This window comes from Mesocricetus auratus, unplaced genomic scaffold (assembly GCF_017639785.1).
Source record: "Mesocricetus auratus isolate SY011 unplaced genomic scaffold, BCM_Maur_2.0 Super-Scaffold_100011, whole genome shotgun sequence".
NCBI lineage: Eukaryota > Metazoa > Chordata > Mammalia > Rodentia > Cricetidae > Mesocricetus > Mesocricetus auratus.
This window is the reverse complement of record NW_024429195.1, coordinates 65,369,078-65,383,965: the sequence shown is the minus strand read 5'-3', so window position 1 is coordinate 65,383,965 and position 14,888 is coordinate 65,369,078. Positions and strand designations below refer to the sequence as shown.

Genomic DNA, 14,888 nt, shown 5'->3' with positions numbered 1-14,888 from the left:
TTCTTTAGCAAAAGCAGAACTAACATGTAATTTAGAATGAATATGGTCTTTAAATGTGGCGTAGCACTTTTAGGACTCATGGGAAGGAGTTGAACCAGATAATTACTGTAATGCCAGTCATTCTTTGTCCTTGAAGATTTTACACCATAGATTCCAGTTCTCTGATACTGTGGAATGTGGTTCAGCTTCAACAAGTACTGTAAAAAGTAGAATGCTCTTAATTTTAAACGAAAATAGTGTCATCATCATTAGCACTTTTACTATGTACAGAGGGCACATAATTACCACTGTCATAAAATGAATAAAACTGTCATAAAATTCCTGTGAAAAAGCTGGGCATGGTGGTGGTACATGTCTTGAATCCTAGCCCTCATGAGGCAGAGGCCAGTGAATCTCTATGAGTTTGTGGCTAGTCTGGTCTACAAAGTAAGTTCTTGTACAGCTTGGGACAGCAACAGCTGTAACACAGAGAAACCCTGTCTCAAACCAACAAACATACACACACACACACACACACACACACACACACACACACAAAAAAAAAACTGAAAGAACTCTAGATGTGACTCAAGAGTAAAATGATTTTCTGACACACATGCAATCACAGACTCAATTTCTAGCTCAAGGGGAAAAATGGAGAAAGGCCAACTGTTTTGAAATTTATAATATATGCATATATAAAGTCTGTTAAAGTAAGTCTGGATAAAAGTACATATTCTGGGCTGGGAAGATGGCTCAGTAGGAAAAGCACATGATATGCAAGCTTGAAGCCTTGAATCTGGATTCCCAGCACCCACATGGTGGCATGCATCTGCAACCCTAATGCTCATGGCAGGGAGTCAAGCAAATCCCTGGAGCTTGCTAGCAGCCACTTAAACAAAATCGGTGAGTGCCAGTCTCAGTGAGAGACCTTGTCCCAAAAAGTAAAGTGTATTTTGATAGAGGAAGATGCTTGAAATTGACCTCTGACCTCTACATGCTCACGTACACGTCAGTGAACTTCTGTCCCCACACATACACAAACCCACAACTACATATTCTGTAAGGAACATTTTATCAACAAATATTATAAAGAGTATTTTGATATTTTATTCTGGTGTGTGATAGTTTGGTTGGCTGAAAACAAATAAGGTTTTATTTCGCAGTAATTATGATCTCCATACACCGTGTCAACTGAATAGAATTATTCATATGCAATTCTTTTTGTAGTTACTCAAAAAAAAAAAACTCCAAGGTAGTGTGGTGATTAAAGTATATTTGAGATGGTTAGATAATTCCACCAGGAACACAGTAAGAGATTTGGGGGGAAAAAGCCATTTAACAGACTTGTCTGAGAGCTAAGAATTCAATTTTACAGGAAGTGAGCCACATACTATGTTTTGCTCATAAAACAGTAATTCCCTAGTAAGTTGATATTATCACATAGGAATTATTTATGGTGTCAAACATTAGTACCTGCATATGGTTGTTTTTCAAGAAAGTTTGCTTTCTTGCTGGCTGGCTTGCTTTTTTTTATTAGTTTTTCACTGTTCATTTCATTTTCTAAGATTGGTAGAAATTCTTATTTTGAGACATTTCACTTTCTACAACTTATTGAACTTCCTGCTAAGGATGAAGGCAGCCTGGGATTAGAGTCAGCTTTCTTGACTACAAATGAAAACAGAGAGCAGTATTGCAGGAGGAATATCTTAGTCAAACATAAAAGAACTAAAACTCCTTGTTCATGAATCATTTGAAGCATTTTCTGAATAACACAAATAAAAAACAGGTCTAAAAACACAAGCTGACTCATGTAGATATTACATTTTCCACACAGTGCCAAGCTTAATAAATCCTAGGCTGCAGAGGTTGTCTCATATTTTGCAGTCACTCTGACAGTTAGAAACCGGGCTCTTTCATTTGTTTCAAGTCACGTGACCTTTCTGTACCTGCCTCATTTCTTCATACTCAGTTCCCACACATGTAAAATGAGGCTAGTAGTTGTAACACCCTCCATTTGTGTGTGTGTGCATGCGTGTGTGTGTGTGTGTGTGGTCTGCATATGCATTTGTGTAGATAAGTGTTCCTGTGCACCCATGGAGGACAGAGAGCACACTGAGTTTCCCGCTTTGTCACTCTCCAACTTACTTCTTTGTGATCGGATATATTTATCAATGAACCCAGAGCTAAGATATCTGCCAAAAATTTGAATGTATGAAGTCCAATATGTAGATCATTTCACACTCATTTACAATGTTTTCATATAGAAATGTCTGTATGTAATTTATTAATCCCATCATTCAATCAATCAATCAAAAAAGAAAGATATTTATTGCTCAGCTATTCAGTTGCATTGCGAATTGTTAGTTACATGGGATTTTGATGAAAAATGGTTATTTCCTTAAATATGGGTGTTTTGCCACAGATACAGCAGCACATACACTTTGATGGAAGTTACAAAGTTTGTTAGTTTTACTTTTTCAAGCACTGTGTGCATCCTTCCTCATAATTTTAGAAAACAAAAAGCATATGAATCCTGAAGTGATCTTTTTACATGTGATATATATGAAAAAACCATATTATCTTTGTTAGAAATTGTTTATTTTTCTTTTTCTGTCTTCCACACTAGGTATTTGCTCTTCTTTGGTATTGCTTTTTCTTAGAATACAAAAAGGTTTAGTTTGTCAAATGCCATTGATCTCACTTCGAGCTTTTGGAATGCAGTTTAGGTTAGTATTCAGTAAATAACCTCATAAATGCTGTGTGAAGATGGATTTGAGTTTGCGAAGTCTATTGACAGAAATACTTATCCTTTATTTTCAAATGAAGCTATTTCACCTTTTCAACAAAATGAAAGTGGGGTTATTTTAACCCCTTTTAAACAGAACTATTCTACCATGAACTACTTTTTAAGCATTTTAAACTTGTCTAGTATTTTGCATGTGTGTTTGTGTGTGGGGCATGTGTTGTGTGTTGCAGACATGAACATGCATGCAGAGATTAGAGGAGGTTTCAGGACAGATTTCTCTTTCCACTCTGGTTCAGGTAATCAAATCCAGGTCACCAGACTTTTGCGGCAAGGGATCTAGTCATGGAGCCATGTAGCTGAATTGTGGGCTTTCATAGAGCGATTAAATCCAGGATCAAACTTTTGAAAGTTTAAAGAAAATCAGTTATACTTTCTCAAAGACCTCTATGTGTATAATGGAAAAACTCAGATATTGTCTTTCTTGAAATAATTAGACTAACTGTATACTCTACTATGACTATTGAAAATATGACACGTTCTGTTTGTTCTTGTCTCTCTAGGTGCATATCTTTTGCCATATTTAATACTACTTCTGGTAATAGGAATCCCCCTCTTTTTTCTGGAACTTTCTGTGGGTCAAAGAATTCGGAGAGGCAGCATCGGGGTTTGGAATTACATAAGCCCTAAACTGGGTGGGATTGGATTCGCAAGCTGTGTAGTAAGTTTCCTCCCCTGACTTTGTTCTTACCTGTGCTGTTTTATAATGACATAATTCTCATCTCTGTAATCTCCAAGTCTTTGTTTCACGTTTTAGAAGCTCCTGGGATAAAATAATCTATATCTCCTTGATCTTGCAATGTATTTTTAATGTTCAACTCAGATTGTTTTAAAAAGAAAGAAGAATAATAAAAAGAAAAAAATATAAAACAAACAAAATAATGTTCAACTAAGAAACAGTATTTTAAAGAAAAGATAACGTCTTCAGATAAGAGAAAAATATTAGATCAAGACTTAAATATTATTAGGTGGAGTGAATTCCAACCCTCTGTTTTAAAGGGAGTGGCAGAGGATGCAAGATATGCTACATTCTTTTATCTATTTATTTATTTTTGCAGGTGTGCTACTTTGTCGCTCTTTACTACAATGTCATCATTGGCTGGACATTGTTTTATTTTTCTCAATCTTTTCAACAACCTCTTCCTTGGGATCAGTGCCCCCTGGTGAAAAACGCATCTCATACTTGTAAGACACATTCTATTGTCTTCTTATATTGAACAATAAAAATTAGCAAAGGCACAGAGTTTCTTTTTTGCCTTTTAGAAACTGGAGTGTGGGAACCAGCAAACAAAACAAAAGCAAACAAACTAAATGAAACTTGTTTAATGAGCTTCATAACAGATTTTCTTTGGCTTTTGTAATGGCTGCTTGCTTCAATATTAGGAGCAGCCCAACCAGAGAGATAAAAAGAACCTCATATGATTTGACTTATTTTTTCAGATTAACTTAGTGCACATAAGGCTTTTAGCTAAAGGACTCTAAGGTTGCAAACTTTCTGTTGTAAACACTGTATACCCCCAGGGAAGCCTCATTTTCATTAAAGCCTACAAAAGGGAAGGAAAACAATGATTTGAATTGAACTTACCATTTTTTATACCGTTGGTAATACTGTTTTGTAGTTTTTCCTTTAGTTATTTATTATTTAAATTGCAAACAATCTTATTTTACATACCAATCCCAGTTCCTTCTCCCTCCTATCCTCATTTGCCCCCCATTGACCTCCCCATCCCACTCCCATCCACTCTTCAGGGTGGGTGAGGCCTCCCATATGAGATCATCAAAGTCTGTCACATCATTTGAAGCAGGAACAAGGCCATTCCCCCTACATGTAGGCTGAGAAAATATCTCTCCATAGAGAATGGGCTCCAAAAAGCCAGTTCATGCACTAGAGATAAATACTGGTTCCACTACCAGAGGCCCTATAGACTTCCCAGGCCCTCCAGCTGATACCCACATTCAGGGGGCCTGATTCAGTCTCATGCAGGTTCCCCAGATGTCAGTCTGGAGTCTGTGCACCCCCACTCGCTTTTTAATAAAAAAATCTTAGAAAATGAACCACATTCTATAGAATGCAACTCATTCATGAAGTTAAAATTTTCCTATTAGCCACAGTTAAGAAAGTAAAACAGAACAAGTAAAATATTTTACTTAATCCTGTATACACAAAATATTATCATTTTAATTTTCAGTGTATGAAAATATTGTTTTGCTAGTATGATAGCTAACATTAGTTTTCATGCAGCAACTCTGAAAATCCTATTTGATTTTACATTAACAGAACATGATATTTCTTTCAGGTTTTCAACAAAATTCCTTTGACCAGAAGCTATCAAATTTGACTGTTTTGTGTTAGTATGTTATGAGTCTGGGAAGGGAAATGTAAATTACTTGTTTTAATTATTTCCATAAGAAGTTCACATATTTCTCAGGAATTCTTAATAGACATCAAAGAGGATCTCTGATTCCTGATTTTTCGAACATTAAATTTTTGTATTTCATTGTGAACTTGACCACTGTTTTCAGGTTGATGTTTCCCTGGGGAATCTGGTAATAGGCTTGCTCAGCAAAACACATAACTAGTCATATATGGTCTGGATTATTGCATTCTGCCTTCTTTCCCCCCAACAGATATCGAGCCAGAATGTGACAAAAGTTCTGCCACCACCTATTACTGGTACAGAGAAGCACTGGACATCACCAGTTCCATCTCAGAAAGTGGAGGCTTGAACTGGAAGATGACTGTCTGCTTGTTGGCTGCCTGGGTCATGGTTTGTCTGGCCATGATCAAAGGCATCCAGTCATCAGGAAAAGTTAGTATGCTAGAATCCCTCCTGGTTCTGCTAAGTTCCATTCATGGGTACTGCCATCCTCTTGCAGCTGTACCCCAAAATTCAACTGACAAATTGCTTGTAAACCTTCATTCTAGGTATTTACCAAAAGTGATGCTTTAAAAAATGTGTCTTAGAAAAGCAGATAAACAATAAGCCAAGTGTTTTGTAGTGACATTTAATATCATAATATCTATTGATTTGAGCAAAGTCTTTTTTAAAAAACCTTCAATATTTAAAAGTTTGTTCATTTCATTATTTGTTGATCATCTGATAGTCCTCCGACTACAAGTCACCTCCAGTCATGGAAAGTGATGGAATGAATAATTTACTTTTTTTATTTGTTGGTTTTGTACTATTTTCTTCTTTCAGGGATTGTGTGGTCCACTCTATGCTGCTTTTTAGTATGTATCATATTTATACCCATCAAATGATGACTTGGGCTTGGGGATGAGAGTGGGCAGAAGTTGGTGTAGTTCACTTTTACTTCCTACTAATTCCATTTTAGTAACATTACTGATGACATTGTATACTGTAAATCACAGTTTACCTGATCTTTACATTACTGTTGTGGTTGCTATATTATTTTGCATATGAATAAGTCAACATAATAGCTAACACAACTAAATATATTTAAAACTTTTATAAATGTTGCTATGTTTAACAACCATTTTGTAATTTTAGACACTGCTTTGGTTGAGTGCACCTTGACTATGTAGGGAACATTGAAATTGCATTATAAATAAAGGAATAAGTTCTTAAGCCAGGTCTAATCACATGCATATAAATGCTAGTGAAGTGTCTGTGTGGGAGGACAAGTCATCCTTGGTTGGCTGTAGATATTTAAAAACTGTCATGATCGAGTTTGTTAAAGTTATCTTAGTTTGTGTGTTATTTTCACTTAGAGAATAATTTCTTCTTTTAAAAAATATGCTAGTTTCCATCATGCTATATTTACAAGTTACAATTGTATATGTGTATGGAATACAAGGTTAATGTCACAGTCTTTGAGGAAAATGTTTAATAATCAACACAAGCTAATTAGCCTACCGATCACCTCAAATATTTAAGAACTTTTCCAATGAGAATATTTGAGAGTTATTCCCAGTGATATTGGTGGTACCTTTCTGTTTTGCCTTTGACATCATGCAATAAAAATGTATCAGTAGAATGGAGTACAAGTTATGAAGTACCTGTGATTTACTCTTCCAGGAGAGGACCTTAGGGGGAGAGGGTAACACTGAGGCAGAATTTGAAACAAGACATGTGTTACATTGTATTAGATGCTCTAATAAAATCCAGTGTCTCTTCCACTAAGCCATAGTCCTTATCCAAAAGTGATTTAGCAGTACAGATGGGGCAAAATTCAGCTGTAAGGAACACGAGAAAAGATACGAATGTTAAATCAACACAGTTCTTTAGTATGTAAGAGTGAGGTGAACAGAGAGAGGAATTGTAAAGGATGAGTGCAAATCTCTATGTGTCTATTAAACAATCAAACTAAAGCTTCCAAATGAAGAATTGTGTAAGCATTAGGTAGAGAAGAGTGCTGGAGGTCTAGCAAGTACGAGTTGTCACTGGAAAGTCCCACCTGGAAGAAAGGAATTTGTTATATAGTGTGTTCAACATGCAAATAGACACAGGACGGAGAGTGGGAGATGCTCACTGGAACCTACATGAGTGACATATCTCAAAATGCAACCGCAGCACTGAATTCTGATATCTTTTATTTTCCTACCTTAGTGATGGAGGAGAGAAATTGTTGGTCTGTGATCACAAGAAATAAACCCACAGCAGCAAACCCACAAAGACCAGGACTATGTCCCAGTTCCAGGCTATAGAGGAAATAAAGTGATAATAAATCCTCAGATGAAGAAAACCATTTAGGCATGATGCTTGGTGACAGTGAAATTAATTGTTCTCATAATAGACACCTGAGCAGCACTGGCTATGTTCAGAGGTTCTATGAGCCCTTGTCCAGCGTCTTATGAAATTTTTGCCCCTGGAATAGAAGATTGAATGCAGTTTTATCAACTTGCTTCTAGCTCCGGGGTGATGTTTCTTGTTAGCATTTGTTCACTATTAATGCATACTCTGTTGAATACATTGCAACACTGCTTTCTTGTTTCTAAAGGCCAAATGAGTCGTACTTTTCATCTCTAATTCAAAGCAAAGTAGATAAGTTCAGGAGTATGTTAGCTATTCTGAATTAAGTAGCTAATAAACCACAGAACGAAAGCCAGGTGATCAAGTCTTCATAAGTAAGATTCCTTCTGAATGTTTATAATAAGCATTTTAATATAAAGGGAAAAACAATTGGGAACTTTATATATTTTCAAAACCTAGTAGTGTAACATGAAAATATCCTATATAATAACATGGTTGATAAGGTAATATTTTACTTAGTGAAATTGCTGTGAAAAGTATTTTGATTGACATTTCTAAGGAGTCTCAAAATTAAACAAAAGAATGTACATCATTTCTTTAGTCTAATAACATTTGCTTCTTAGATAATAAAAGGCTCATTGATACATCTATTCATCTATGTATTTTACAAAAGTAGTGAATATTTGGTACTTACCAGAATTTGATTTAGTTTAGCAAGGAACAAACCTTGGACTTAGGAAGTTTCCATTCTCATAACAGAGACAATCCACAAATTTGTAAAAATAGTTCCAGGTACAACAGTAATGTGTACAATGCATGGGTTTTAGATAGCTATTTACAAGAAAGAGATTTCAAATAACAATGTATATGTCTGTGGTATACACAGGCAGATTTAATCAAATACTCTTTTGCAACTTCATACAAAGTTACAAAGTTTTGCTATAAAATATAGCCGTTTGTATAAATGTAAAGACTTTGTGTTAAGAACAAGGCAGATGCTTTGTGCAGAGTGGCTTAATATACATTCTTTTAACTCTTAGAATTTTATAATTGAATATATGAGCCTTTCTTTGCTTAGAGAAGAATATAGTCAAGGGTTTGGCATACTTAGTACTATTCATGTGTTTGAATATTGACTTTGTTTTCACATTATAAACTTGTACTATTTCTGTTTTTTTCCTTAAGAATGTATGTTAAAATCTTATCGCTAGATCCAGATTAGTTTATTTAAGAACACAAATGTACATTGAACTGACTAAAGAAAATGGAAATAATTGGGACCACATAATTATAATACAATTAAAAATACTATAGAATAAGGATACTCTACTTTGTGTATGCGAAAGAAACCTTAACTTTCTATAAGTTCTCTTTTATTTTAATGTACAGTAGTTTTGATGACCTACTGTATGCTCTGAATTAATCAATGTAGATATTAGTGGAGCAATTTCTGTCCTCATGAAGCCCATAATGTAAGAAGCCAGGCAGATAATTGCTGTATTGAATATGGCAATGGAGGCAAAGAGAATGTGCACGAGGCAGCCATTGCAATTAGCCTGAGTTTTGGGAAGCTTCAGAAAGTGGATAATTTGGGGCTATGCTAACATGGTTAAAGTAAAGTTCACCAGAAGGATCAGAAACAGGTCGCTGCAGGCACAGAATCAAGCATACATTAATCCCAGAGGATGCTACATAGTCCTGTGTGACTCTGACCTACAGTTTGTGTAGTGGGAAGGACATAAAGCAAGAAATGTGGGCTAGTTGCTGGTGGCCATGGACGTGTCTGTAGAAACTGGTAAAACGATGGGCTTTATATAGTAAACACTGTAAAGATCTGAAGATTTTTATCAGTTCAGCATACAACACCATCAGATTTCTAGAAAACTCCATATGGGAAAATCATGCATGCCAAATCTCTGCAATGCAGAGAAAACCTAACAGGGAGATGCTGGAGGAAAGACGAGCAGGAAATAAACCAAGTGAGAATCAGGAAAGTCCTTCCTAAGTCACTTATGAAGCAGCAAATTGAGTTTGATTAAAGAAATGTGCAGAAAGGACTTCATGCTTTTGGTAGCCTCAAAACTGGAGAACTACAGTCAAATGACTCCTATGGAACTGTCTTGCATAAAGAATGTGGAAGTCATCGGAGATAACCAGAAAAGTAACACCCACTTCTGAAAGCACCCACATAAGGAGAAATCAGGGAATACAAGTGAAAACATATCATCACAGTAGAGGCCGATCTAAGGTTACTGAAAATGTTTGTTTTCACTAATGAAGATAGAATTGTTTTATTAAACTATTGATTTTCATATACTAACATTCTACCCATAGGACTAATTTGTACCTGATACCTTCGGAATGTTTAAATATGATTTTCAGGGGATAGACTACAGAGGATGCACACACAAGAATCACCTTTCTATTGCAGGTTCATTATAGTTATTGATTCATACGCTCGCTATACCAAAGGCCACCTCTGCTTAATAGCACCCTTATTCTCTCAGCCTCCCTTTATTTCCTTTACACACACACATACTTACTGTATAGCTGTTGTCTGTCCGCACATGTATCAGGGGTTCAAGATCTGTTAGTGAGCAGTGAAGACCCTGCCTCTACCCTCACATAGTTTATATAACAGCAGAGTGGACAGCACACAAGAGAACTCAAGTAAGGTAACTTCAGCAGTGCTCTTTGCTGCCACAGACAAAACCAAACCTAATGGTAATATCCCCAAGGTTAAGTCGTCACCTCTACTGTGGCAGAAGTGATAGCAGATGGTGGATTCAGTTTGGGGGAAAAGGGGAGGCAGTCTTATTTAGGGTGCTCAGGAAGACTTCAGAGAGAGGATGGCTCTGCCAGTAGTGAAGAGGAGGTTGCTGCTTGCAGGGACAGACGCTGAGCTTGCTGCCCTTACCAGGAGGTAAGGACATGAGGGCCTGAGATCTGCAGGAGGAAAATGTATTCATTTAAGGATGTGCAGGGCAAAGAGAGCAATTAGCAATTGGTTCAATGCTATTAGGAAATCTTAAGGAGCATTTAGCAGAAAGTGACACAGCTGGGATGCTGAGGTATACTGCAGATTGTCTTCAACAACACGGCATGAGTGACTTCAATATCTGGGTGGCCAAGGCAACTTTCTGAATTAGAGGGGCCATAATTTAAAGAGAAATTCAGAAGTTTGCTTTTCCAGTGGGGAAGTTTCATACATGTTTTAGACCTCCACCTGGAGATATTAAGGAAATAGTGAATGTCTGGGTCAAATGACTCCTTTGGGTGATAGCAATTTGCTGAGTTCCTTGGAGGCTAACATTGCAGAAATAAATGTTAAAGGTTTTATAGTGAACACAATGCCTAAAAATTTCTCAATGTGTTGGGAGCTTTACATACTCATCATCAAATATTGCATAAAATATGTGTAAAAATGAACCAAAACTTATTAGGGAGTTTATGCCTGTTTATTTCTTTCCTAAATATTGCTTTTAAAGGTGCATTAAAAAAACGACACTATTACCTACTCTATATTTGGCCAATAATTCAAGGGAAGTTAAGTCAGAGTTTCTCCATGCAGACACACAATGATATGTTATTCAGTCACTGAGCAGAATTAAATACTACTATATGAATAGCGTAAGTGGTAAGCATTTTGTATTTTTTTAAAAGTCTGTGCACACACACATATGTGTGTGCATGTGCACTCCACATAACTATTCATCTATTAAATGGGATGATGTCCTATCATTTACTGCAACACAGATGAAACATAAGAGAAAAAATGCAGTAAGAAAAAGAAAAATTCTATATGCTTTCCTGTCTGGCTAACTAGAAGAGTATATTACATAAAAGTAGAGGGCAAAAGAGTGGCCATTCTAGAGGCTGGGAAGGGAAGAGATGGATAAAGAAATAAGTGTACAATGATACCTAAAAGACAAAAGGAAGAACTAAATCTAACAGTCTGTCCCATACTGGGATGAATAAATTTGACCACAATTCACTGTGCATCTTAAAATAATTACAATAGGTGAGTTTAAAGGTTCACAACAAAATGTTAATTATCTTAAAATTGTTATTAAACATTTTATGCACATATTGAATTATGCTATACCCCATAAATATATACAATATTAATCAATTTAAATAGTTTTAATTGTGTCTCAAATAAGATCTTAAGGAAGGCTCTATGAAGAACAGTTCTGTTAAAAAGTGACTTTAGAAGTTGTTAATGTTGTTACTCACACTGCAGAAACTCTCAAGAGTTGTAGTTTTAATTGTAAGAATAGCCATTCGTCTGTCTCACCTATTACCATTTTCTTTATTTGCAGATCATGTATTTTAGTTCTCTGTTCCCTTATGTGGTACTAGTATGCTTCCTAATCCGATCTCTCCTTTTAAATGGTTCAATTGATGGCATCCGGCACATGTTCACCCCTAAGGTATGTACCTTATTTTCCAGTACATTTATTGTAAAAGTGTACCCACAACTATATTTAAGGTCTAATTGTTTTAACAAATTACTAGACTTCTAAACTATAGTATGTTGACAGCTTCAGAAAAGTGACTTTTCTGTATTTACAATTACATCCGTCTCCATTTTGTTTTAAACTTACCATTCTGGTCTTGAGTTAGATTTTCAGTATTTAAATTAGAAAATCTCTACTTATGAAATAGCTTGTGGTTTTTATGCTGACAAGTCTGGGAAACTTTGATCTGCATTTCACATAGACCTCTAGTTGAGTGATTCATCACAGATTATTTGAAACATCAACAACAGTATCTTTTGGCTACAACAACTAAAGAAAATATTAATCTCCCGTGTCTGCAGATTACAGATAATCTAAAATCCACAGACTCTGGGAAAGGGCCCCACTGTTTCCTAGAATATTGTTTCACAGAAAATTAGTGTTTTCTTGGGAATGTTTTGCTCCTTCTGGAGTCATAGGTATAGTGGTAAGTGTGGTAATTTTTTAGACATGTACACGTAATCAGGAAATTTTCCATTAGCTTCACAAAGGGTTTGCAGCTCATGCTGTCATTCTAAGTAGGGCTAAGCATGTTGCTGTTTATCTTGACCGGGGTTACTCATAACTAATGTGCAGACTTAATCATGCATCGTTCTCATGATTCACCCAAGTGAAATCTCAGCCTGCCATTAGCTTGTTAAGTCTCTGGTAAGGAGGTCATAGCATGCAGGTAAAATAGTTCAGACACTGGAGGGTATGTGGAGGGTGATTGTGGAGCTAGGGTGGTCCTGTAAGCATGGTCCTATAAGCAGGGTCAGAAGATATTTGCGTCTGTGGAATTCTTTGTTAGCTGCCTTATTAGACGCTAAAAGAAGCTGTGTTCTTTGCATGTCTGGTTCTGAGTTTGTATTCATTTGGTAGGAGCAAAAATGCTGACGTGGGCGTCTGCTTTTCTTCTTGAGCCCGAAAGCCCTCTTAGTATTTGGAGCCGTTGAGAACTTTCAGTGGAAGACTGCTTTAGATTCATAAGCTTCATCCACCTTAGAATAAAAATCTGCTTCAAGCCCCATATACTCAGTGACTAAAATGATTTACAATCATCATGCTGAAGAAAATGTTTCCGGAGTTCAAGGCAACAAATTCTTCTGAACTGTCACTACTTTCTGAGTTCACAACTTGCCTGTCACCAGTTCTGGAGTTTGATTTTAGTACATAGTTTAGAATTTATATAAACGTTTACATCGATCAAGCATGTAATTTCAGCATAAATTAACATTTTTAAGTTTTATTAGGGATCTCCTTTAAAATGTTAGTTTCTTTTCTTTCCCTTTTCTTCTTTTCTTTTCAGCTAACTTACCCTTTACTCTTGATAAAACAGTGTTAGTTTATTTTAGGACAGTGGGTCTCGATCCCTTTTGCAAACTTCTGTCTCCAAAATTATTTACACACTGACTCACAACAGTAGCAAAATTAGAGTTATGAAGTTGCATCAAAAATAATTTTATGGCTGGGGGATCACCACAATATGAGGAACTGTATTAAAGGGTCTCAGCATTGAGAAGGTTGGGAACCATTGACCTAGAGTGTTGATATAAGGATTAAGATAATTATAACATACTTTTTGTTTGTTTGTTTGTTTTCAGACAGCGTGTCATTTATAGTCCCTGAGGGTCTGTGATTTAGTCTGGGCTGGTCTCAAACCTATGGCAGTCCTCCTGTTTGGGCCAGGTGCTGGGATAGCAAGCATGAGCTACCAGCTACCACACCTGACTACAAATTACCTTTTTTTGTTGTTATTGTAATGTAAAACAGCACGTTGCCTTTTGGTCTCTCTCTCTCTCTCTCTCTCTCTCTCTCTCTCTCTCTCTCTCTCTCTCTCTCTCTCTCTCTCTCTCTCTCTCTCTCTGTTTCTCTCTCTCTCTCTCTTTCTCTTTCTCTCATCCTTCCTTCCTTTCTTTTTAACTTTCTTTCTTTCTTTGTCTATTTAATTTACCTCTCAGCCCTTCCCTTCGACCTCCTATGCTCCCTTCCCAGTCTCTCTGCTGCATTACCCCCAACCCATCCCTGTCCTAACCCGCATCCCTTCCTCTTCCATCTCCATCCTAGAAAGGGCAGGTCTACCATGAGTATCAATAAAACATGGGCTGCTGTAAGTTACTTTTTAATTTACATTGTTTATGTAGGACAGAAAATACCTAAGCATGCAAAGTAGCTTGAAAAACCGAATTTGGAAGCAGGTGAAATGAAATCTTTAGAAATGACTCTTGCCTGCCATCTAGTGGTAAAGCTAAGATAGACATTGAGTATGTTTGGACATGTATTCTACATACTAGTTGATTGCTAAAATATGCATCTAATCACTATGTTTGATAAAAATACTTCATAAATTATTAGAATGTAATGCTTATTAAAATTAACTGAAGCAGTACATTCCAATATTTGAGGGAGGTGGTAGTTTTAGAGGTCACAAATTACTATTTATTTTTACCTCTGACATGCTGTGTTACCTTAGGTTGGTTTCTCATTTTTCTAAATCACAGATTCAACAACTACATGGACTCCTGTGAATATCAAATGAAAAGAAAACATGGAAAGTGCTTATCTGTGTCTTTCACACACTATCAATATTGGACACTTAGACTTTGGTTGATACCATGGCGATAATTTTGTTGTTACTTTTTCTATTGAAAAAGCAGAATTAAGAGGACCATGATTTGCCTTGGCTTGCACTTTTATGTCTTACTGGCAGCACCCAGGTCTGAAACTTGGTGCAATTCGTATTTTTATTCCCCGCCCCCATTCGACAGTACTCTCAATAAAGACAATTTGAGCTTAATGTGTGAGTGGAAAAACACCAATTAAGCATTTTTTTGGTGGCTGGAAATGAACTTTATATATATATATATATACATATATATATATATATAT

General features: G+C 36.3%; 1 protein-coding gene across 1 annotated transcript in view; it reads left to right on the top strand.

Moving 5' to 3' along the window:
* Slc6a15 (solute carrier family 6 member 15) overlaps positions 1-14,888 on the top strand; it is a 45,084-nt gene that overhangs the window by 16,980 nt on the left and 13,216 nt on the right. The window contains exons 3-6 of the mRNA XM_013111929.3: positions 3,289-3,446; positions 3,844-3,970; positions 5,414-5,595; positions 11,823-11,933. Coding sequence (XP_012967383.1) covers positions 3,289-3,446; positions 3,844-3,970; positions 5,414-5,595; positions 11,823-11,933 — 578 coding nt within the window. The remainder of the gene's footprint in view (positions 1-3,288; positions 3,447-3,843; positions 3,971-5,413; positions 5,596-11,822; positions 11,934-14,888) is intronic.